Source organism: Hylobates moloch, unplaced genomic scaffold (genome assembly GCF_009828535.3).
Source record: "Hylobates moloch isolate HMO894 unplaced genomic scaffold, HMol_V3 SCAFFOLD_19, whole genome shotgun sequence".
In the NCBI taxonomy this organism is placed as follows: domain Eukaryota; kingdom Metazoa; phylum Chordata; class Mammalia; order Primates; family Hylobatidae; genus Hylobates; species Hylobates moloch.
The window spans coordinates 12201094-12223153 of record NW_026652294.1 but is presented as its reverse complement, the minus strand read 5'-3'; the positions used below and the strand labels follow the sequence as shown (position 1 = coordinate 12223153).

The window sequence follows — 22060 nt, the reverse complement described above, 5'->3', positions numbered from 1 at the left end:
CCTGTGCATCCGGGGCCACACGGCTAGAGCGCAGGCCCATCAGATATGGAAAAAATCCTGACAGCCATGCTGATGTGGAATTTTCCCCATTCCAGAATCGCCCAGTAATGGCGGGGGCAGTGGGGCTCTGACGTGTCCCAGGCCCCACTGGGTGGCCAGCTGGTTCCTTACTGCCCACAGCTGGCGCTGAGGATTCCTGGCCCCTGGCAGGCATTGGTCCTCATCCATGGTCTTGCTCCTCTGGGGTGAAGAAGGAAAGGCCAGGCCTGGAAAATGAGACAGGGCCTGGATGGGACACCTGCCTCCTGATGGCCCTGCTTAGCCCTCACTGGCACCCTAGAGGGTGACAGCTGAGACTTCCAGGTGGCAGGACCAGTTGGAGCTCAGTCTCTTGCTTGAGCTCCCTCCACTCCCATGAGTGCCAAAAATGTGTTGTCCCCAGTTGGCACTGACTAGAGCAAGAAGCCATATGATCCATTGGATCCTAAGGGCCCCAGGACCCCCCAACCAAAGTTAAGCAATATTCCGGCCGCCGCCTTTTTCCCAGAGCCCTGGCTCCCCTCCCCACCACCACCAAGCCTGGGCATCCTCAAGTCTTTTGGGCTGGGGGCTCGGTTGAGCCAGAGGGCCGGCGGCGGGACAATGGCCCCGTTGGCGCGTCCGAGACAAACGGGCCTTGTTGGGCTGGCGGCGGGGGCGCAGCGATGCGCCCCAGCGCGCTGAATGCGGCTTCTGTGCGTCTCGGGCGGGCGCAGAGGGGGCCGGGACGGGGCGGGGAGGGGGCCGGCCCGGGGCGGGGAGGGGTCTGGGGTCCGGGGCATCCATTGGCCCCGGCGCCGGAGGCTGGGCCAGGCTGACGGCCGCACCTGGCCGGGAGCGGGCGCGGCGCGGCAGCGGCGGCGGGGGCGGGGGCATGGACCAGGCCTGGTGGAACGGGGGGCCCGGCCGGGTGCGCCCCGCCGCCCAGTGAGCGCCCGGGCGGCGCGGCCCGGGCCGAACCAGCCACGCTGAGGCGGAGGAGGACGGGGACAAGGTACGTCCCGGGCTCCAGCACCCACTGCCAGCTTGAGCCCTGCCTCAGTCTACTCCCTGGGGATACCGCCCACATTACACTAACCCTCAAACTGGGACCGCGCGCTGGAGGAGGGGAATAGGAGTGCGGCACTGCTGCTCTAAGCGCTGGGTACCCCTGCCCACTGCCAGAGGGTGGCCTGGTGGGGGCCAGGGAGGGCGCAGGTTGGTGCCCTCCATGCCCTTGGTTTTTTCCCTTGCCCCCCAACCCCCTCTTCCAGGGCTTCCCAGTCCCTGAAGGTGGGATGGGTGGGGCAGAAGGCAGGCTGCTGGGGCTGGGCTGGAGCTGGGAGTGCGTTAATGATTAATCTTGGACACAGTGGCCAGAGCCCTAGGGGAGGAGGGGCAGAGATCTCCCCTGTCTCCATCAGCCCTTCCTAGAAAGGGGGTCAGAGCAGGAACCGGAGACCATAGTAAGGGATGGATCCCCTCTGCTGGGGTTAGGCCCTGGCCTGTACCCCAGGGGAAGTAAAGCCACCAAGGAGAGGTTTGGGAGAGTGGGACAAACCCTGGCATCCAGGAGGGGTCCTATAGGAAATCCTACAGTTCCTGTTTCCCAGCCCAGTGCCCAGGAAGGGGGTCCAGCTTGGTCTGCCCCTTCGGTGCCAGGCCAGCATTTTGGTACCAGCACAGAGCACACTACAGACCGAGCCCTGCCCAATGGTAACTGCCCCGCCCAGCTGCCCAGAGCCAGAGAGGTGATGGGCATGTCTGGCTGCTGTAACCCACACCAGGGGGAAGGAAAGGGAGAGAAGGCAGCAAGCCTGACACCTGATCCCCAGGCTGCTGCCGTGACTGGTGGCATGAGAATCCTCCAGAGGGGAGAGAGGTGTGGAGGACTGTCCATTCCAGTTGGGAAAACCCAACCTCTTCCTTTACTGACGGGGTGACCTGAGGCCCAGAGAGGGTGAGGCTCGTCCAGGCCCACACAAAGGGCACAGGAGGGCAGTCCTGGGCCAGAGCAGTCACTGTGTACGCACTGTTCCTTGTCCTGTGAAGGAGGCATTGCTACCTATCCCCATTATCCAGAGGGGGATACTGAGGCTCGGAGATTCAGTGACTTGTCCAAGGTCACATGGCTCAGAGGTAGCTGAGCTGACTCCAAATCATAGGAGTCTTGCCCTGGCCCCCATTTCAGGACCCCAGCCCAACCCATGACCTCTCTCTGCTCCTTTGGGGTCCTGCCTTCTTGGATCTGCCTGGGCTGCCCCAAACCCTCAGCTCTGGACACCCCCCCCTCGCCTCCCTGGCTCCCAGCTCCGCCTGACACTTCAGCGGGTGAGCAGGCTGCTACCCCGGGAGCAGAGACAACGAAGCCCTGTTCCCAGCTGCCACCTCAGCCTGCTTTATTCCCTGCTTGCTCAGGCAGAGCCCTTCCTGGAGGAAGCTCCTTGTGGACAGAGAATGCCTGGTCCCCATGCATCCCCTTCCCTTAATGGGTCCAATGCCCTCTTGTCGCCCAGCAAGGGACGAGTGTGTCCCCCACAGCCCCTCCCACTGTGTTCTGAGGGACTGGGTGTGCCACCCAGTGAAAGAGGCAATGATTAACCTGAGAGAATGATGCACAAATGGAATTCTGGGCCCGGCTGCAGGCTCCTGAAGGGCTCCTTGCTTCACTTTGACTGGGTGAGGAATATGGATGAGCCCTTTTAGGGGCTCCACACGACTCCAAACAGGGCAGAGCAGGATGGAGCACAGGTGCCCATGGGGGTCATCAGGCTGAGGACTGCTGGAATCTCCAGGTGAGGGGTGATGGTGGGAGGAAGTGGGGGCCCAGAGGATGCCTGCCTTCCCCCCTGCTAGTTCTGGCTCCTTAGGTGGGGATGGTATCCTTCTAGAATTCTGGACAGACAGAGCCCGCTTCCCCTACCAGGTGGGATCTAGGAGGATCACAATACAATCAGAGGAGCTAACGCTGAGTGTGTGAAGGGCTCTGTGTGCCTCACAGCAGGCCCATGAAAGCGTCATAATACCTGCCATTTTTTAGGAAACCCAGGCTCAGAGAGGGGAAGTCACTTGCCCAAGGTCACCCAGCTTGGGGGGTGGTGGAGCCAGCATTTGTTACCAGGGGAGTTTCCAGGAGTGGAGAGGTGGGTGTATGTATCTCTGGCATTGTGCATTGCAAGTGTCAGTACCTTTTCACAAACCTTTATATTGTTACATAGTTTTAGGCAAATAAGCGCATAACAATCCTTAAAAACTATTTCAGGCATGTTATAAGGTACAGAGACTGATATTATCAACTCCTACATACTCAGCTCTGGGGTTCTCAGCATTTTTGGAGCTAATGACAAAGTGACTGACTTCTCGGTGAAGCTGTGACTTGCAACTCCCCAGTTAGCGCTTCTCTAAGGCTACTCAAATCCCCCCTCAGGAAGCGGAGTGACTTACCCAGACAAGGCAGTGGAGCAGGAAGAGCTGTGGCCTTGCTCCTCATTTTGGCTTTGCCGCGTAGGCAAAAAAACTGAGCCTCAGTTTCCCCACACATCACATGGGGCTAGCAGAGGAGACTGGGAGTGTCTGTCAAGGTCACAGGCGTGGATGCCCTTTGTTTTTGTTTTTGAGACCGAGTCTTGCTCTGTCGCCCAGGCTGGAGTGCAGTGGTGCAATCTCGGCTCACTGCAAGCTCCGCCTCCCAGGTTCACACCATTCTCCTGCCTCAGCCCCCCGAGTAGCTGGGACTACAGGCACCCACCACCAAGCCTGGCTAATTTTTATATAGTTTTAGTAGAGACAGGGTTTCACCGTGTTAGCCAGGATGGTCTCAATCTCCTGACCTCGTGATCCAGCCGCCTTGGCCTCCCAAAGTGCTGGGATTACAGGCGTGAGCCACTGCGCCCAGCCGTGGATGCCCTTTGAAACAGCAGAGAGAGATGACCCTGAAAGATCAAAAAGTGCTTTCTGAATCATCAAAGAACATTACCCTCTCTCAGCTGCCGGGCCAGCTACCACCTGCATCCACCCCTGCAGCCTAGGGCGCAGCAGGGGCCAGATGTCTGGGCTGACATTTTGGAAGTGGTCCTCCGAGCCAGCGAGTTGGGATCCAGCCAAAATGCTCCAATGGGTGGTCTTCCCCCTCTCTGCTCCGGCACCCCATTCTAGAGGGGCTCATATTGAGGAAGCTTCTGGGTGCTTGCAAGTCACTTTCCCAGTACCCCTGGATGGAGGGTTAACCTATCCCATCCGCCCCTTCTGCTGTACCACCCACACTTTCCAGCTCCTTCTCAGTCCCAGGCTCCTGTTGCCCCTTCCTCACTTGGTGCACTGAGGTTCAGAGAGGGCAGAGTGTCTTGCCTCGGCCACACAGTGAGGAGAGGTGGGGCGCATCTTCCTCCAGCCAGGCTGCAGATTTTCAAAGTGGAAATGTCTTTATTTATCTTTCCAAAGTAATATAAGCTGTTTTGTAAAGAGTGTGTGTGTGTGTGTGTGTGTGTGTGTGTGTGTGTGTATCATCACAGAATCAAAATATGTTCCAGAAAGTGAATGGGCTTACTCCCCAGGGAGCTACAATTTATAACTAGGTGTCTTTCCAGACCCTTATACACATGTACGAATGTACAACTTTTCTCTACATGAATAAGTTTATTCCATACACAGTGCATTCCAGGCTTAATATTAGGCAACTCTTTTTTTTTTTTTTTTTTTTGAGACGGAGTTTCGCTCTTTTTGCCTAGGCTGGAGTGCAATGGCACGATATTGGCTCACTGCAACCTCCGCCTCCTGGGTTCAAGCAATTCTCCTGCCTCAGCCTGGGATTAAAGGCATGCGCCACCATGCCCAGCTAATTTTTGTATTTTTAGTAGAGATGCGGTTTCTCCATGTTTGTCAGACTTGTCTCAAACTCCCTACCTCAGGTGATCCACCTGCCTTGGCCTTCCAAAGTGTTGGGATTACAGGCGTGAACCACCGCACCCAGTCAGGCAACTCTTTTTTAATCTCTCCTAGCCTCAGTTTCCTCATCTTCTAAATGGGGGTAAAGGCTCTGTGAGTACTGGAGGAAATGATACTGCAGTGGCCACTTTTATATGCCCATCTCGATTGATTGTTAGATTATCTTTGAACGATATTCCTGCAGGTAGATTGCTGCATCTGAGAACAGGCACACTCAGAACTGTAATAGCTGCTGTCAGATCTGCACTACGAACACCATAGGGAGAGTTGTTTTGCTCCACTCTTAAAAGCTCCTTCCATATCCTGATGGGATTCCCCTCCAGCTGCAGAAAGCAGCCCTGGGATACCCTCACCCCACCACCTTCTCTGCCAGAGCCCTGTTCCTGTATGTACATATGAGCAAACAGCACGGATGTGCCTCAGTTGGTGAATGACTTTTGTTTCTTGGGGTTTGTTTTTTTAAGATGGGGTCTCATGCTGTTGCCCAGGCTTGGAGTGCAGTGGTACGTTCACACCTCACTGTAACCTCGAACTCCTGGGTTCAAGGGGTCCTCTTGCCTCAGCCTCCTGAGTAGCTGGGGCTACAGGCGTGCACCACCACACAGGGCTAATTTTTAAATTTTTTATACAGATAGGGTCTCACTATGTTGCCCAGGCAGGTCTCGAACTCCTGGGCTCAAGCAATCTGCCTGTCTTGGCCTCCCCAAAATGCTGGGTGGCGCACGCCACCATGCCCAGCCAGGGAATGGTTTATGGGGGAACAGCTGTGCTGCAGACTCTGATACGGCCCTAGCTGCCTCTTTTATCTCCTTAGGGAGCTCTTCTTCACCCTGCTCTGTAAGCACAGGCTCCCTGTCCTTCCTCACCCTTCCCTTGGTGACTCTAGTTACTCCTATGGCCTCAATTCCCACTTCTGTGCCCAGCTCCCCACCTACCTCTTTCCCTCCGCCAAGACCCCCCTCTTTGCTCCTACTGCTCTTCAGGCATTCTATGATCATCCCAAACATCCCTCAGACTCAGCGTGTTCTAAACAGAACCTGACACCACCTGCTTCACCCAGCATTCAACCTGGCCCTCTCTCAGCCTCCCAGACTCAGGGACTATCGCCACCTCCAGCCAGCCAGTCACCCAACAGCAACTCTTCCCTCCTCTCCTCCACACCCTGCCGCCAATAGAATGCTGCCTTTGCATGGTCTACAGACAGCTCTGATATTTCCCCAGCCTTCTTCTTGTTCCAGGTCACACCTGCACAGCTGTAACAACTACTATGGAGGTCGGCCTGCTCCTCCCTCTCCTTCCCCATCCCTACAGTTCATTTCTTACCTAGTAGTCCAATGGGAATACCATCTGCTCCCTCCTCTGCTGAAGACTCTCCTATGGGTCTCCCCCTACAGCCCACAGGGATCTAGGCGAGACTCAGTAGCAGGCTTCCTGAAAGCCCTGCATGTCCCTCTTTTTTTTTTTTTTGAGATGGAGTCTCGCTCTGTTGCCCAGGCTGGAGTGCAGTGGCGCGATCTCTGCTCACTGCAAACTCCGCCTCCCAGGTTCAAGCGATTCTCCTGCCTCAGCCTCCTGAGTAGCTGGGATTACATGCGCCTGCCATCACGCCCGGCTAATTTCTGTATTTTTAGTACAGACGGGGTTTCACCATGTTGGCCAGGCTGATCTCAGACCCCTAATCTCAGGTGATCTGCCCGCGTCGGCCTCCCACAGTGCTGGGATTACAGGTGTGAGCCACTGCGCCCGGCCCCTGCATGTCCCTCTTAACCCTGCCCTAGTTTCTGGCTGTCTCTGTAGTCTCTCCCCTGCCCACCCAGCCTATTACACGCACACACACCAAACACTCCAGCCAGGTGGAATGTTTGTTTCTCAATTGCCCTGGGCCTTTGCATGTGCTTTTCTCTCTGTGTGGCTCATTCTAGGGTAACAGGCATATTAGTTAATGCTAGCTGCTGTAACAGACAAATCTGAAGTTCTAAAAGGCTTAATACAGTTCTCTTTTTCTTGAAATCCAGTCAGTGTCTGGTGGGTGGAGATGCAAAGACCTAGGCTCCTCCCAGCCCTGCCCATGCCCAGATCCTTGGAGACCGCCCCGTTCATCCAGTAAATGGGAAAAGAGACCACAGGAAAGGTACACCCACTTAACCTCATCAACTGGCATCCTGTTCACATCTCATTGGCCAGGACCCAGTTATGTGAGGACACTGAACTGCAAGGGCGCATGGGAAATATAGTCTAGCTGTGCAGCCATGGAGAAAAGGGCACTGTCTTTGGAAATTGGAGACCACACAACAGCTTCTGCCACCAGAGGCCCCTACCCCAGGAAGCCTTCCTGATACTGCTGTCCCCTCCCCAAGGCTGGATCAGGTGTTTTCTTCGTGCTTCTGCAAGCCTCAAACAATCCGTTGTCCATCACTGCCCTCGCCTCACGGCTGTGTGTTCCTCTGTCTCACCAGTTAGGACTGTGAGCCCTGAGTTCTCTGCACCGGGTTATCATGAACTCTGGTCCTGGAGTGCAGGTGCCCAGTAAATACCTGTGGGATGGATCAATTTAAAACTATCATGGGCTGGGCGCGGTGGCTCACATCTGTAATCCCAGCACTTTGGGAGGCCGAGGCAGGTGGATCACTTGAGGTCAGGAGTTTGAGACCACCTGCCCAAGGTGGTGAAACCCTGTCTCTACTAAAAATACAAAATTAGCCGGGGTGTGGTGGCGGGTGCCTGCAATCCCAGCTACTTGGAAGGCTGAGGCAGGAGAATTGCTTGAACCCAGGGGGCGGAGGTTGCAGTGGGCTGAGATTGCCCCAGTGCACTCCAGCATGAGTGCCAAGAGTGAAACTCTGTCTCAAACAACAACAACAACAAAAAACAATTAAACAAAAAACTATCATGGCTGCAAGATGTCCACAATTTATTGATAGGTGGGAGAAAAGCAAGTTAACAAAATATGTCCCCAAAGAAGCACGTGCATCTGGGCTCCATGGCTCACACCTGTAATCCCAGCACTTGGGGAGGCTGAGGTGGGAGGGCCACTTGAGCCCAGGAGTTCAAGACCAGCCTGAACAACATAGCGAGATGCCATCTCTACAAAAAATCAAAATACAAAAATTAGCCAGGCGTGGTGGTGCGTACCTGTAGTCTCAGCTACCTGGGAGGCTGAGGTGGAAGGGTCTCTTGAGCCCAGGAGTTTGAGGCTGCAGTGAGTCATGATCATGCCACTGCACTCCAGCCTGGGTGACAGAGCAAGACCTTGTGTCAAAAAAACAAAAACAGTTTCCATTCCATCATCTATATAAATATATGGCCAGAAATCCTGTGATGGTGATGACCTCTGCGGTTGGGGTTCTTTTAATCATCTTCTTTATACTCTTCTGTATTGTTTGAACTTTTTTTTCAGTATACTGCTTTTATCATTGAAAAAGTTTTTGCTGGGCACTGTGGTGCATGCCTGTAATCCCAGCTACTTGGGTGGCTGAGGCAGGAGAATTGCTTGAACCCAAGGGGCAGAGGTTGCAGTGAGCCAAGATCTTGCCACCGCACTCCAGCCTGGGCAACAGAGTGAGACTCTGTCTCAAAAAAAAAAAAAAAAAAAAATTTCCTGGGGGTGGGGGTAGAGAACCAGCCAAAGATGTTGTCATCAGCTGGGCGTGGTGGCTCATGCCTGTAATCCCAGCACTTTGGGAGGCTGAGGTGGGCGGATCACAAGGTCAGGAGATTGAGACCATCTTGACTAACACGGTGAAACCCTGTCTCTACTAAAAATACAAGAAATTAGCCGGGCATGGTGGCGGGCACCTGTAGTCCCAGCTACTCAGGAGGCTGAGGCAGGAGAATAGCATGAACCCGGGAGGCGGAGCTTGCAGTGAGCCGAGATGGCGCCACTGCACTCCAGCCTGGGCGACAGAGCAAGACTCTGTCTCAAGAAAAAAGAAAAAAGATGTTATCATTAATACTCTGGGAAGAGACCCCTCTGGCAGGGCTGGAAGCACAGGTGTACCATCAGCGCTCCCTACTCTGGAAATCTTTTGCTTCCCTTGGCTAGTTGCTCACTCCTCAGCCACGATCTCACCTCTTGTTCAAGAGCCTGCACTTCACTCTCACCTAGATGAAGTTCTCACCCCTCTATAAAATGGAGGTGATAACAAGAGCTCCCCAGAGAGGACTATGAGGCTGCATGATGCATGACAGGTCCCAAGCACAGAAACGGACTGTGTTGGGTTCAGAGTCCACGCTAATAAACTGTAGCCCCTGTGGTTTGATGCCAGCTCCACCCTGACTCACCCTCGGAAAGCTGTCTTCATTCTAGCTCAGCTCAAAAGGCAAAAAGGTCAATGGGATGTTAGGCTGGATAAAACAACTCCATACCATGTCCCAAACCTGGTTCCAGCACCTACAGAGAATCTGACTCTGGGCCTGCCTTGTGGCAGTTTATGCTCTAGTGTTTCGTGGGTGCTTGGGGGCTGCTCCCAGACTGGTGAGGCTTTGAGGGAAAGGGGGACTCAGAGCAAGTGAGGATGCCTGCTGTTCCCTGGGAGAGGCTGGCAGCTGCTTAACCTATGAAAGTGCTTAGTGTGGGATGAATGACCGTCACAATAACGATCATTATTAATTGATGGTGGCACCTGGGTCCCTAAATGGTGACACCTGCCTGGTCCGTGATGGGGTTCTAGGCAGCAGTGCTGAAGGGAGGATGGAGGAGGCATTTCTGGGCACAAGGAGACCCTCTGTCCATGGGCAAAGCTGAGACAACTGACCTGAACCTAAGATTCAAGTGCCTGAACTGAGTCCTAGGGTTCCTGGGGCTTAGGGCCAGGGCACCTAGAACTGCCTCTTCCTGCCAAAGCCTTGGGGAGGATCTGCGTCTCCAATCAGCCCAAATCCTGAAGAGCTGGTCGAGTGTCTGGGTATCACCATTCCTCACCCAGGGATAGAGGCAGGACACCCTCTCTGATGAAAGATTTAGAGCTCAGGAAGTGAAATCTTGCCAGACTCATCTTCTGAGCCCTGGTCAGATGCTCTGCCTCCTGGAAGCCTTCCAGGCTGAGTTGGTTGTTCATTCTTCTGAGTTCCCACAGATTTTAGATAAACCTTGGTCCCTGGTTGTGTCTCAGCATCTTTAAGCCCTGGAGTTTGGCAAGTCTGCATATGTACTCCAGCTTTGTCTACTATCTGCTAGCTGTGTGACCTTGGGCAGGTGACGTTACCTCTCTGAGCTTTGGTTTCTTTACCAGGAGGGTAGACTAACAGAGGTGCTTGATGCATCAGCTGTGAGACTTAAATGAAATGCAATAGGTGGAGCAATTAGCCCTCTTGCACCCCAGCCCACCTGCACCTCCCTGTCCCTCACTCAGCCTTAGAGCCTGTTCTGGGCTCTCTGCAGGCTTCTGCAGTTGCTGTGTCCTTGGCCCAAGGATACCTGGAATCTTTCTGTGCCCTTGGATGAAAGAGCTGCTTGCTTGTTGGGGTCCAGAGAGAGGTGAGGACCAGCCAGGGCTGTCCAGTGGAGGCAGAAGGCCAGGGCAACACCTGCAGGGTACTGGGGTGTGCCACCTGCTATCCCCAGGAAGCAAACTCATGAATATTCACACAACTGGAGTGGGAGGGAGCCAGCCAGCTTGCTGCTGGGTGTCATTGGAGCATTCCTGTCTCCCAGTGACCACAGAGGCAGCCTGGGAGTTGGACGTGGCTCAGGCATTGGGTGGAAAGGGGCAGCCAGCCACAGCCCGAGGTGAGTGTGTCTCTTTTGCTCCGCCACAGGGGTTACAGGGAAAATAGGATACCCTGAGACCTGCCTGGTGGTGACGCCGTAAGCCAGAAGGTTTACCATCCTGGGCTGAGTTTCCCTGTGTGCATGATGTAGGGGAATAAGTCCTGTTTCTCCTTCGTTCCCTGGAGGGTATCAGTTCAGCTAAACAGGAGGATGGCTGGGCCTGGCCTGCTGCCAGCTGTTTGCACTGATGCAGGCCATTGTGATGGGTATAATCTAGAAGGGCAGGAATAGATGGAGTGGGCTAGTGACGGGGGAACTGTCCATCCTGAGTGCCTGCGGTTGTCACTACTATGGGTGGAGGAGGTTGGAGACCCAGGTTCTAGTCCCGTCTCTGCTGCTGCTGGGCTGTGTAATCCTGAAGGTATCCTTTCCCTCTCTGAGGCTGAGCCTCCCTGCCTCTTTGTCTTCTGGCCCTGAGGCTAGGAGGCTCTGGCTACATTGAGATCATCCCTGGACTTGGGACCCTCAGCTGCCTGCAAGCCTCCATTGTGGGCCAGTGGGCACACATTTTGATGGGGTTGTGGCTGGGACCCTGGGAACGTAATGATGATAATGATGATAACAATGATGGCAGGCCCTGCTGAGTGACTGTCTGCTCTGCACCAGCCTCGGGCTGGGTGCTTTCCCTGTGGAATGCAGAGGATCTGCATAGCACCCTGTGATGGAGGGTCAGCTGGTACAGGTTGAGTATCCCTTATCTGAAATGCTTGGGACCAGAAGTGTTTCGGATTTCAGAGTTTTCAGATTTTGGAATATATGCGTATATGTAATGAGATATCTTGGAGATGGAACTCAAGTCTAAACATTTATGTTTAGAAAGAATTTATCTTTCTTTCTTTCTTTCTTTCTTGTTGATTTTATTGTTTAAGCTTTTTTTTTTTTGAGACGGAGTCTCGCTCTGTCGCCCAGGCTGGAGTGCAGTGGCGCGATCTCGGCTCGCTGCAAGCTCCACCTCCTGGGTTCACGCCGTTCTCCTGCCTCAGCCTCCTGAGTAGCTGGGACTACAGGCGCCTGCCACCACACCTGGTTAATTTTTTTTTGTATTTTTAGTAGAGACGGGGTTTTACTGTGTTAGCCAGGATGGTCTCGATCTCCTGACCTCGTGATCCACTCATCTCGGCCTCCCAAAGAGCTGGGATTACAGGCGTGAGCCACTGTGCCCGGCCTAATTTTAATTTTTTTGAGATAGGATCTTGCTCTGTGGCCCAGGCTGGAGTTTAGTGGCACGATCATGGCTCACTGCAGCCTCGACGTCCCGGGTTCAGGTGATCCTTCCGCCTCAGCCTCCCCAGTAGCTGGGACTACAGGCATGCACCACCATGCCTGGCTAATTTTTGTATTTTTTGTAGAGATGAGGTCTTGCCATGTTGGTTAGGCTGGCCTCAAACTCCTGAGCTCAAATGATTCTCCTGCGTCTGTCTTTCAAAGTGCTGGAATTACAACCATGAGCCACCACACCCTACTTTCATGTATGTTTCTTATACACATAGCCTCAAGGTAGTTTTATTTTTCCCTTCAGGACGCTAAATAAACTGTGCGTTGTGCACCTGCACTTTGACTGAGACCTGTCACATGAGGTCAGGTATGGAATTTTCCACTTGTGGTGTCATGTAGGCATTCAAAAAGTTTTGGATTTAGGGGCATTTCAGATTTCAGATTTTTATTTTTATTATTTTTTTATCCATTTATTTATTTATTTTTGAGAAAGAGTCTCGCTCTGTCACCCAGGCTGGAGTGCAATGGCCCAATCTCAGCTCACTGCAACCTCTGCCTCCCGGGTTTAAGCAATTCTCCTGCCTCAGCCTCCCAAGTAGCTGGGATTATAGGTGCGCACCACCACGCCTGGCTAATTTTTTGTATCTTTAGTAGAGACGGTGTTTCAGCATGTTGGCCAGGCTGGTCTTGAACTCCTGACCTCGTGATCTGCCCGTCTCAGCCTCCCAAAGTGCTGGGATTACACCGCGCCTGGCCCGTGGGAGCTTTTACATGCATGTGCCTCACATGTATTACTTTCGTCTGTAGGTCTCCTACACAGGATCTCTCCTGTGTCTCAGTGAGGTGTTGTCTGCCTGGACCATGTCCTCATCCACATTCTCTGCACAGGCTCTATAGCCCTGGCCACATTCTGCCCTGAGGGTCATGGGAAGTCATTCATCACACATTCACCAGGTGCCAGGCTCGGGGAGCTCAGGGATGAGTCACCAGTAGGCTTGCCTGCAGCAGGGCACAGAAGGGACCTCACCTCTGGCACGCCAGTGAACCAAGGCTGGGTCAGGGTCAATGGTGATGATAATAATTAATATGTGTTGATCTCCTCCTGGGTACATGCATTATCTCAGTCTCACAGCCTTAGGGCAAGGCATGGTGGCTTATGCCCAGCACTTTGGGAGGTGGAGGTGGGAGGATCACTTGAGGCCAGGAACTCAAGATCAGCCTGCAACATAGTGAGAGCTCCCATCTCTACAAAAAATTAAAAACTTAGCTGGGCATGGGTGGTATGCACTTGAGCGGCCTAGGCGGGAAATTCACTTGAGGCCAGGTGTTTGAGACCAGCCTGGGCAGTAGAGTGAGACCCCATCTCTACAAAATTTTTTTAAAAAGTAGCCAGGCATGGTGGTGGTGCATGCCTGTAGTCCTAGCTACTCAGGAGGCCGAGGCAAGAGGATCCACTGAGCCCAGGATTTCAAGGCTGCAATGAGCTATGATCGTGCCACTTCACTTCAGCCTGGGTGATGGAGCAAGATCTTGTCTTCTTAAAAAAATTATCTCATAGCCTAGTGACTGTTCTCCCTCAAGCTAGGCTCCTGGCTGCCAGCTAGCTCCTCTCCCGACCTCAGTCTGCCTAGGGGCTCTGCCTGTGATTACAGAGGGCTCTGTGTGCCTTGATCTTGCTGTTGTGTGTCCATTGCACACACGAGGAGACTGAGGCTCAGGGAGGGTGAGGTTCATAGCTTCATGCCTAAGTTTACAGTGGCCAGGCAGGAAGGGCACAACCAGCCTTGGACCCCTCAGGTGGCTGGCACAGGAGGGACCGACACCAGGGCCCCCTCTGCTTCCCCTCCCCTTATCCTGGCCACTGGCTCAGCCCACAGAGACCGGACCCTGCTGTGCTCCCAGGATAGAGCTTCCTGTCCAACCCCACATCCCCCACTTTCTGCGATGCAACTTTCTCTCCTTCCTTCCCCTGGGCTTGGGACAGGGCTTAGGACACACCAGGCAGGGGCTGCCGTGGACAAAGCAGGAAGCAGCACATTGGAGTTCCATAGACCCGGGCTCTAATTCCAGCCCTGCCCCCCTTTTGCTGAATGACCCTGGACAAGTTATGTCACCTCCTGGAACCTCACCTTTCAAACCATCTACCAAATGGGGGTGACAGCAGGGTTGGGGGTGGAGTGGTATCCACTAAGTGGTAGCTGAGTAGGGTCAGTTAGATGCTCTGGAGAGGCAGGCCCCTGCTTTGGGCCTGGCTTCTAAAAGGGGCTCAAAAGTAAAACTAGGAGGGATGGCCCAAGGTTCAGTGGCTGGCACCACCCAGCACGTGTGGCAGGGGCCTGGCAAGCTTTGAGAAATAGCAAATGGGGGCCGGGCTCAGCGGCTCACGCCTGTAATCCCAACACTTTGGAAGGCCGAGGCGGGTGGATCGCTTGAAGTCAGGAGTTTGAGACCAGCCTGGCCAACTTGGTGAAACCCCGGCTCTACTAAAATGCAAAAATTACTTGAGTGTGGTAGCGGGCACCTGTAGTCCCAGCTACTTGAGAGGCTGAGGCAGGAGAATCACTTGAACCCAGGAGGCGGAGGTTGTAGTGAGCCGAGATCGCACCACTGCACTCCAGCCTGGGCAACATAGGGAGACTCCGTCTCAAAAACAAACAAACAAAAGAGCAAATGGGAGAATGAAACCAGTGAGTGAATGAGTGAATGAGTGAACCAATAATGGGGTGGGGGGTGGGGGGGTGGAGGAACTGTCCGGGGTGGGGGAGTGGGAGGGTGGAGGAACTGTCCTGGGCGGGGCCAGGTGGAGCCTGATTGGCAGGACAGGGAGGCTGGTCTGCCCCCTGCTGCTTGGCCTGAACCTCAGCGCCTCCACTATTGCAGCCTCCCTGATTCCAGAAGGTACCCTGGTGAGTGGGGCTGCCGGAACCGGGGTGGGTCCTTGGGATTTCCAGAAGGCAAGCCACAGGAATCCTAATTCTTCCTCATCTTAGAGAAACTGAGGCCCAGAGTTTTGGACTATGATCTGGTCCACAACCTGCCCTGTTTTCTGCTGGGTCGCTGAGAAGTGGGAGGCTGAGAGGGGTGCTTGAGGCTGAGGCAGGTTTGTGCTTTGTGGGCAGTCCAGCCCCTACTCCTTTTGGGGTTGAAGGCAGGCCCCCTGGGCCTCAGGAGGGGTACAGCTAACACTCTAAGTGATGACTATGTGCTGGTTGCTTTGCTTAGAAAAGTTCTCCAGAGAACGGCTAGGGGCACCTCCAGCTTTCCCATTTTACAGATGAGAAACGTGAGGGTTCTTGGCTTGTCTGAAATCACAGTGCTGGATTGAAACACAGGCTTGAGGGTCCCAGAGCCTGAGGTTGGTACTGGGGCCCCTCCATGGCTGGCGGGTTTATTCCGCTTTGCAAGCTTTCTGATTTGTTACTTAAATGCGTTCAGTAACAAATTAACTAACACATTTGTTAACGTGTTGACAATTATTGCCTTTTTTTGAGATGGGGCCTCACTCTGGTCACCCAGGCTGAAGTGCAGTGGCGCGACCTTGGCTCACGGTAACCTCTGCCAACCTCTGCCCCTCAGGCTCAAGCAATGCTTCCACCTCAGCATAACTTATCCAGGGCATAGTGTGTGTGACCCTGCCCCGGGGGGGCTGACTGGCTTCTGCCTCCAGGGACAGTGGTGATAATGCCATGCGTGTAGTTATTAGCACATGTGACTTTTCCTGGCCTCAGGGGCCCAGGGCGCGGTGCAGTGTGAGCCAGGACAGGAGTGGAAAGTTCAGGACAAGAGTAGAAAGTTTGGGGACCTGGTTTTGCAGCTAAGGGGAGGTGGGAAGGCCCTCCAAGCTGCAGCTCTCTCCTGGACTCCAGTTCCTCAGCCTGAACTGTCCCCGTTACAGTCCACGTCTCAGTCCCCTGCTGATAGGGTTGCCACGCTTAGATCATCCCCCAAAACAAACAAATAACAACAGGCCAGGCACAGTGGCTCATGCCTGTAATCCCAGCACTTTGGGAGGCTGAGGTGGGAGGATTGCTTGAGTCCAGGAGTTCAATACCAGCCTGGGCATCTCAAAAATAATAATGTAAAATAAATATTAAAAATTTATAAAAATAGGCCAGGCGCAGTGGCTCATGCCTGTAATTCCAGCACTTTGGGAGGCCAAGGTGGGCAGATCACGAGGTCAGGAGATCAAGACGATCCTGGCCAACGTGGTGAAATTCCATTTCTACTAAAAATACAAAAATTAGCTGGGTGTGGTGGCGTGTGCCTGTAATCCCAGCTACTTCGGAGGCTGAGGCAGGAGAATCGCTTGAACCAGGGAGTCAAAGGTTGCAGTGAGCCGAGATTGCGCCACAGCACTCCAGCCTGGTGACAGAGCGAGACTCCATCTCAAAAAAATAAAATAAACATATAAAAATGAAAAATAAAATAAGGAAATAACAACAAAACCTCCAGGACATCTAGTTAAGTTTGAAGTTTGAATAATTTTTTTTTTTTTTTTTTTTTTTTTTTTGAGACAGAGTCTCACTCTGTCGCCCAGGCTGGAGTGCGATGGCACCATCTCGGCTCACTGCAACCTCTACCTCCTGGGTTCAAGCGATTCTTCTGCCTCAGCCTCCTGAGTAACTGGGACTATAGGCGCATGCCACCACACCCAGTTAATTTTTGTATTTTTAGTAGAGACGGAATTTCACCATATTGATCAGGCTTGTCTCAAACTCCTGACCTCAGGTGATCCACCCTCCTCGGCCTCCCAAAGTGCTAGGATTACAGGCGTGAGCCACCGCGCCCAGCCTTGGAATAATTTTTGGTATAACTATGTCCCATGCAATATTTGGAATATACTTATACCGTAAAAAATTGTATTCATTGTTTATCTGAAATTTGAATTTAACTGGGCAACCCTTCCAGCTGGCTTTGGAAAGGGAGTGGGTGTGTGGGCAGAGGCCTGGCCAGCTGTGTGACCTCAGCCTTCTTCTTCCCAGCTGTGAGCCTCAGTTTCTCCATCAGCCACCCTACAGACTCCAGGGGCACAAGGGCCAGTGAGGAGAGAAGAGCCCTGGCCTCTTACTGGGCACCTCACCTGTACCACTGTGGGATGGGTGGCACAGGGGACAGGTAGGGCTGGCTGTGCCTTCTGAAAGGTGAAGGATTCAGGCCCCAGAGAGCCCTTGGCCTTCCCTACAGACAGCCCTGGCCAAGGCCTGGGGGAGGGGGGCCCAGGGCACGGGGAGAGGGTCTTCTTTTCCTTCTTATTTATTTGTTTATTTATTTGAGACAGGGTCTCACTGTGTCATCCAGAGCTGGAGTGCAGCGGCACAGTCATGGCTCACTGGAACTCAGGCTCAAGCAATCCTCCCGCCTCAGCCTTCCAAGTAACTAGGACTACAGGCATGTGCCACCACGCCTGGTGAATTTTTTTAAATTTTGTTTTGTAGAGATAGGGTCTCACCATATGCCCAGGCTGGTCTTGAACTCCTGGCTCAAGCATTCCCCCTGCCTCATCCTCCCAAAGTGCTGGGATAACAGGTGTGAGCCACTGTGCCCAGCCTTTTTCCTTTTGCCTTAGAAAAGTGTTTCATGGTTGGGCGCAATGGTTCACGTCTGTCATCCCAGCAATTTGGGAGGCCAAGGCGGGCGGATTGCTTGAGCTCAGGAGTTCGAGACCAGCCTGGGCAACGTGGCGAAATTGTGTCTCTATTTTTTAAAAATTAAAATATAAAAAAGGAAATAATTTCATTATGATGCCCTAAAAGGTATAAAAAATAAGATAACTTCAGGATCTGCGAGAATTTGAAGTAAAATTGAAGAATGTTTTAAATATATATTTTTATAAAAAAAAAACAAGAAAAAGAAACAGAAGAAAAAATAACTAAAAAATAAGGTAATAAGTATTAGTTATCTTATTTTTTCTTCTGTTTCTTTTTCTTTTATTTCTTATCAGCCAGCTTAAAAATTAAAAAGAGTGGAAAGTTTTGGGGCCCTGGTTCTGCTACCTGGTTCATTTTAATTTTTAAATTTTAACCTTCTCCGTGCCCCATTCCCCAACCTCTCTTTGAGTTGCTTCACCCACCATCTCTGTCTGCAACCCTGGGGCTGTCTCTTTCCAGGTGGTTGTCAGTCTGTCTCTCCAGTGTCTCTCTGTCCCTGTCTGGACCCTGCTGGGGGGCCACAGAGCAGGCAAAGGCAGGGCTCAGCTGCCAGGCCTGGGCAGCCGTGGGGGCTCCCTGGGGCTAGCTTCCTGACACTTGCCCCACTCTGTGCTGCCCCTGCAGGTGTCTGAGATGCTGCCACCGCAGAAGAAGCCCTGGGAGTCCATGGCTAAGGGGCTGGTGCTGGGCGCGCTCTTCACCAGTTTCCTGCTGCTGGTGTACTCCTATGCCGTGCCCCCGCTGCACGCTGGCCTGGCCTCCACGTGAGTGGCCCAGCTGGGCGGATGATGGGTGTGGGTGGGGGAGGGATGGCACCCCATCCATGGGGCCCTGTAATTACCACAGGGCCCGCCCCAGTGATCTTGGGTAGCCAACCTGCACCCTGCACCATGCTGTGCCAGACAGAAATTCCACTGACGGTAGAGCTCGCCGTGTAACTCTGAGCCTTGGTGTGCCCATCTGTGAAGTGGGGATAAAAACAGAGCCTTTCGGCTGGACACAGCAACTCACGCCTGTAATCCTAGCACTTTGGGAAGCCCAGGAGGGCAGATCACCTGAGGTCAGGAGTTCGAGACCAGCCTGGCCAACATGGCGAAACCCCATCTCTACTAAAAATACAAAAATTAGCTGGGCGTGGTGGTGTGTGTCTGTAATCCCAGCTACTTGAGAGTCTGAGGCAGGAGAATTGCTTGAACCCGGAAGGCAGAAGTTGCAGTGAGCCGAGATGGCACCACTGCACTCCAGGCTGGGCCAACAGAGTGAGACTGTCTCAAAACAAAAACAAAAAAAACCAGAGCCTTCCTCATAGAGCATGAGAATCAGGTAACACTGTCTGTACAGGGCTCAGATTAGCATAATCTGAGATGCCAACAGGGCCCTGGTGGGGGCGACCTGTCCATGGGCATGAATTCAAATGGGTCGGTCTGACTCCAGGCCCAGCTCCTGAGAACCAGGCTCTCCCGTTTCCTCACGGGGCTGCTCCGCACAGACCCACCACAGCCGGTAGCTGGTGCAATACCAGTGGTTGATGATATTAACTTGAAATAGAGGAAACTGCAAGTTTCTGCAAAAATTGACCATTTTTGTCCTGTAAAATGGCAATTTCATGTGGCCCAAGCTGATACTGATTCATGGTACATGCAATACAGTGGCCATGAGAGGAGAGCCTGTGTGCCTCATCTCACAACACCGTGAATAGGGCCTGTTATCGTCCCCATTTCACAGAAGAGGAAACTGAGGCCAGAGAGGCCAAACCACCCACGCAGGCACCCAGCCTGGACTCAGGCCCCACAGGTCCCACTGTCCCAGCTCCTTTGCCACCACTGTCCCCAACAATCTCCCTCTCTAGCTACCAGAATCCTGAGGGCCCCAGCACCCCCCTGAGGCTCTCCCCTCCTCTCTGTCCCCAGCAGGACCCCGGAGGCCGCAGCGTCCTGCTCTCCACCTGCGCTCGAGCCAGAGGCAGTGATCCGGGCCAACGGCTCCGCGGGGGAGTGCCAGCCGCGGCGCAACATCGTGTTCTTGAAGACGCACAAGACGGCTAGCAGCACCCTGCTCAACATCCTGTTTCGCTTCGGCCAGAAGCACCGGCTCAAGTTCGCCTTCCCCAATGGCCGCAACGACTTCGACTACCCGACCTTCTTCGCCCGCAGCCTGGTGCAGGACTATCGGCCCGGGGCCTGCTTCAACATCATCTGCAACCACATGCGCTTCCACTACGACGAGGTGCGCAGCCTGGTGCCGCCCAACGCCGTCTTCATCACGGTGCTCCGCGACCCCGCCCGCCTGTTCGAGTCCTCCTTCCACTACTTCGGGCCGGTGGTGCCCCTCACATGGAAGCTCTCGGGCAGCGACAAGCTGGCCGAGTTTCTGCAAGACCCGGATCGCTACTACGACCCCAATGGCTTCAATGCCCACTACCTCCGAAACCTGCTCTTCTTCGACCTGGGCTATGACAACAGCCTGGACCCCAGCAGCCCGCAGGTGCAGGAGCACATCCTGGAGGTGGAGCGCCGCTTCCACCTGGTGCTCCTTCAGGAGTACTTCGACGAGTCGCTGGTGCTGCTGAAGCACCTGCTGTGCTGGGAGCTGGAGGACGTGCTCTACTTCAAGCTCAACGCCCGCCGCGACTCGCCGGTGCCGCGGCTCTCCGGGGAGCTGTACGGGCGCGCCACCGCCTGGAACATGCTGGACTCCCACCTCTACCGCCACTTCAACGCCAGCTTCTGGCGCAAGGTGGAGGCCTTCGGGCGGGAGCGCATGGCCCGAGAGGTGGCCGCCCTGCGCCATGCCAACGAGCGCATGCGGACCATCTGCATCGACGGGGGCCACGCTGTGGACGCCGCCGCCATCCAGGAAGAGGCCATGCAGCCCTGGCAGCCGCTGGGCACCAAGTCCATCCTGGGCTACAACCTCAAGAAGAGCATCGGGCAGCGGCACGCCCAGCTCTGCCGGCGCATGCTTACGCCCGAGATCCAGTACCTGATGGACCTCGGAGCCAACCTGTGGGTCACCAAGCTCTGGAAGTTCATTCGCGATTTCCTGCGGTGGTGACGTCCCACCGCCCAGCGGCTTGCCTGCCTGCTCGCTCCCTGCGGAGGGGCTGAGCAGGACGCCGCTGGTGCTGGCCACCCCCAGCCCCCTCCTGGTGCCACCTCGGACCCCGGGGTGAGGGGGGGCTCCCTGGGGGGACGCAGCCAGCCAAGACTGGGCCCATGCACACAGAGAGGGCCTAACCGAGATCAGTATTTAACGAATTATACCAGTTTTTATTAAACCCCTTTCCCTCCCCGAAAAAGAATGTTCTATTTCTGCCTCCCCTTAAAGGGGAGACCTCAGAAGTAAAGGAATTTGATGTTGTGTTTTTGTTAATCAGCCTCAGTGGTGGTGACTTGGGGTGGGGGTTGGGGTGGGGGGAACCCAAGAGACCACAGTGGTGCCTGGGTGAGTCTGTGGGCAGAGCCCAATGGGGTGACAGGGATTTGATGTGTATTTGCTATGTGCTATAGTCCTATGTGGTTCAGGGACTCCTATGAGCTACCAAGGCCTGGAAAAGCGCGTGTGTATGTGTGCGCTTGTGTGCATGTGTGTGCGTGTGTGCATGTGTGTGTGATCATCTTAAGGAGTACAACAGTTACTTACTCTGACTGTGTGCCCGGCACTAGGCTAAAGGGCATTATTTCAACCCATCTTCACCAAAACTCAGTGACCTGGGCACTGTTATTGTCTCATGCTAGAGACAACAAAGGGTGCTCAGAGAGGGACAATCACTTCACCAAGATCACACAGCAAGCGGTAGGACTAGAGTAGGGGGCTGGGTGGGTAGAGGGTGTGGCCGGATCAGAAGAGAGAGAGAAAGAGAGAGGGAGGAAGAGACAGGGAGGTGGCAGGGATGGGGTCACTCAGTAGGGCATTGGCAACAGGCCCTGGGCCCAGGCTAAGGGCTTCTTGCACAGACTTCATTAATCTTCACAATAACCGAGGTCGTTATAATTACCGTCCCATTTTACAGATGTGGGAATGGACATTTGGACAGGGGAAGGGATTTGCCTGAGGTCACATCGCAGGACGTATCAGACCAGGGACTCAAACCTTCACCCAGGGACCCCAAACCCTTCTCATCTCCAGTGCCTGTCTCTCCCCTCCTCCACCCTCTCCCTCCATCCCTACTGGTCCCTGGCTCCTAGCCTGCCTCACCCTGTCTATACCTGCCCCTCCTACTTCAACCCCCCCATCCCAGGCCACCTCCCACACCTGCCTGTACTCTGCCCCAACAAAAGCCCTGGGCTTCCCCGCTCCACCGTGAGATTCCATTCAATTAATCCAAAAAAAAATTGGTATCCACCAAATCCCTGCTGTGCCCCCCAGCCCTGAGCTGCTCTGAGCATACAGCAGTCAACAAGCTAGCCAACTTGCTATTAGTGCCTGCCTATAATCTCAGCACTTTGGGAGATTGGGGTGGGTG

General features: G+C 54.1%; 1 protein-coding gene across 4 annotated transcripts; it reads left to right on the top strand.

Annotated features, from left to right (window-relative positions):
- The first annotated feature begins 850 nt into the window (after positions 1-850).
- GAL3ST1 (galactose-3-O-sulfotransferase 1) lies at positions 851-20967 on the top strand. Of its 4 annotated transcripts, none has more exons than XM_058431399.1 (4): positions 878-1033; positions 17226-17354; positions 18220-18359; positions 19509-20967. In XM_058431399.1, the coding sequence occupies exons 3-4, from the start codon at positions 18229-18231 to the stop codon at positions 20647-20649; spliced, it is 1272 nt and encodes a 423-aa protein (XP_058287382.1). In that variant the 5' UTR covers positions 878-1033; positions 17226-17354; positions 18220-18228; the 3' UTR covers positions 20650-20967. The 4 variants fall into 4 exon arrangements, with proteins under 4 accessions (XP_031993839.1, XP_058287382.1, XP_058287384.1 ...); XM_058431400.1 differs by lacking the exon at positions 878-1033 and adding an exon at positions 16889-17062; XM_032137948.1 differs by lacking the exon at positions 17226-17354 and having other exon boundaries at positions 851-1033.
- The last annotated feature ends 1093 nt before the right edge of the window (positions 20968-22060 follow it).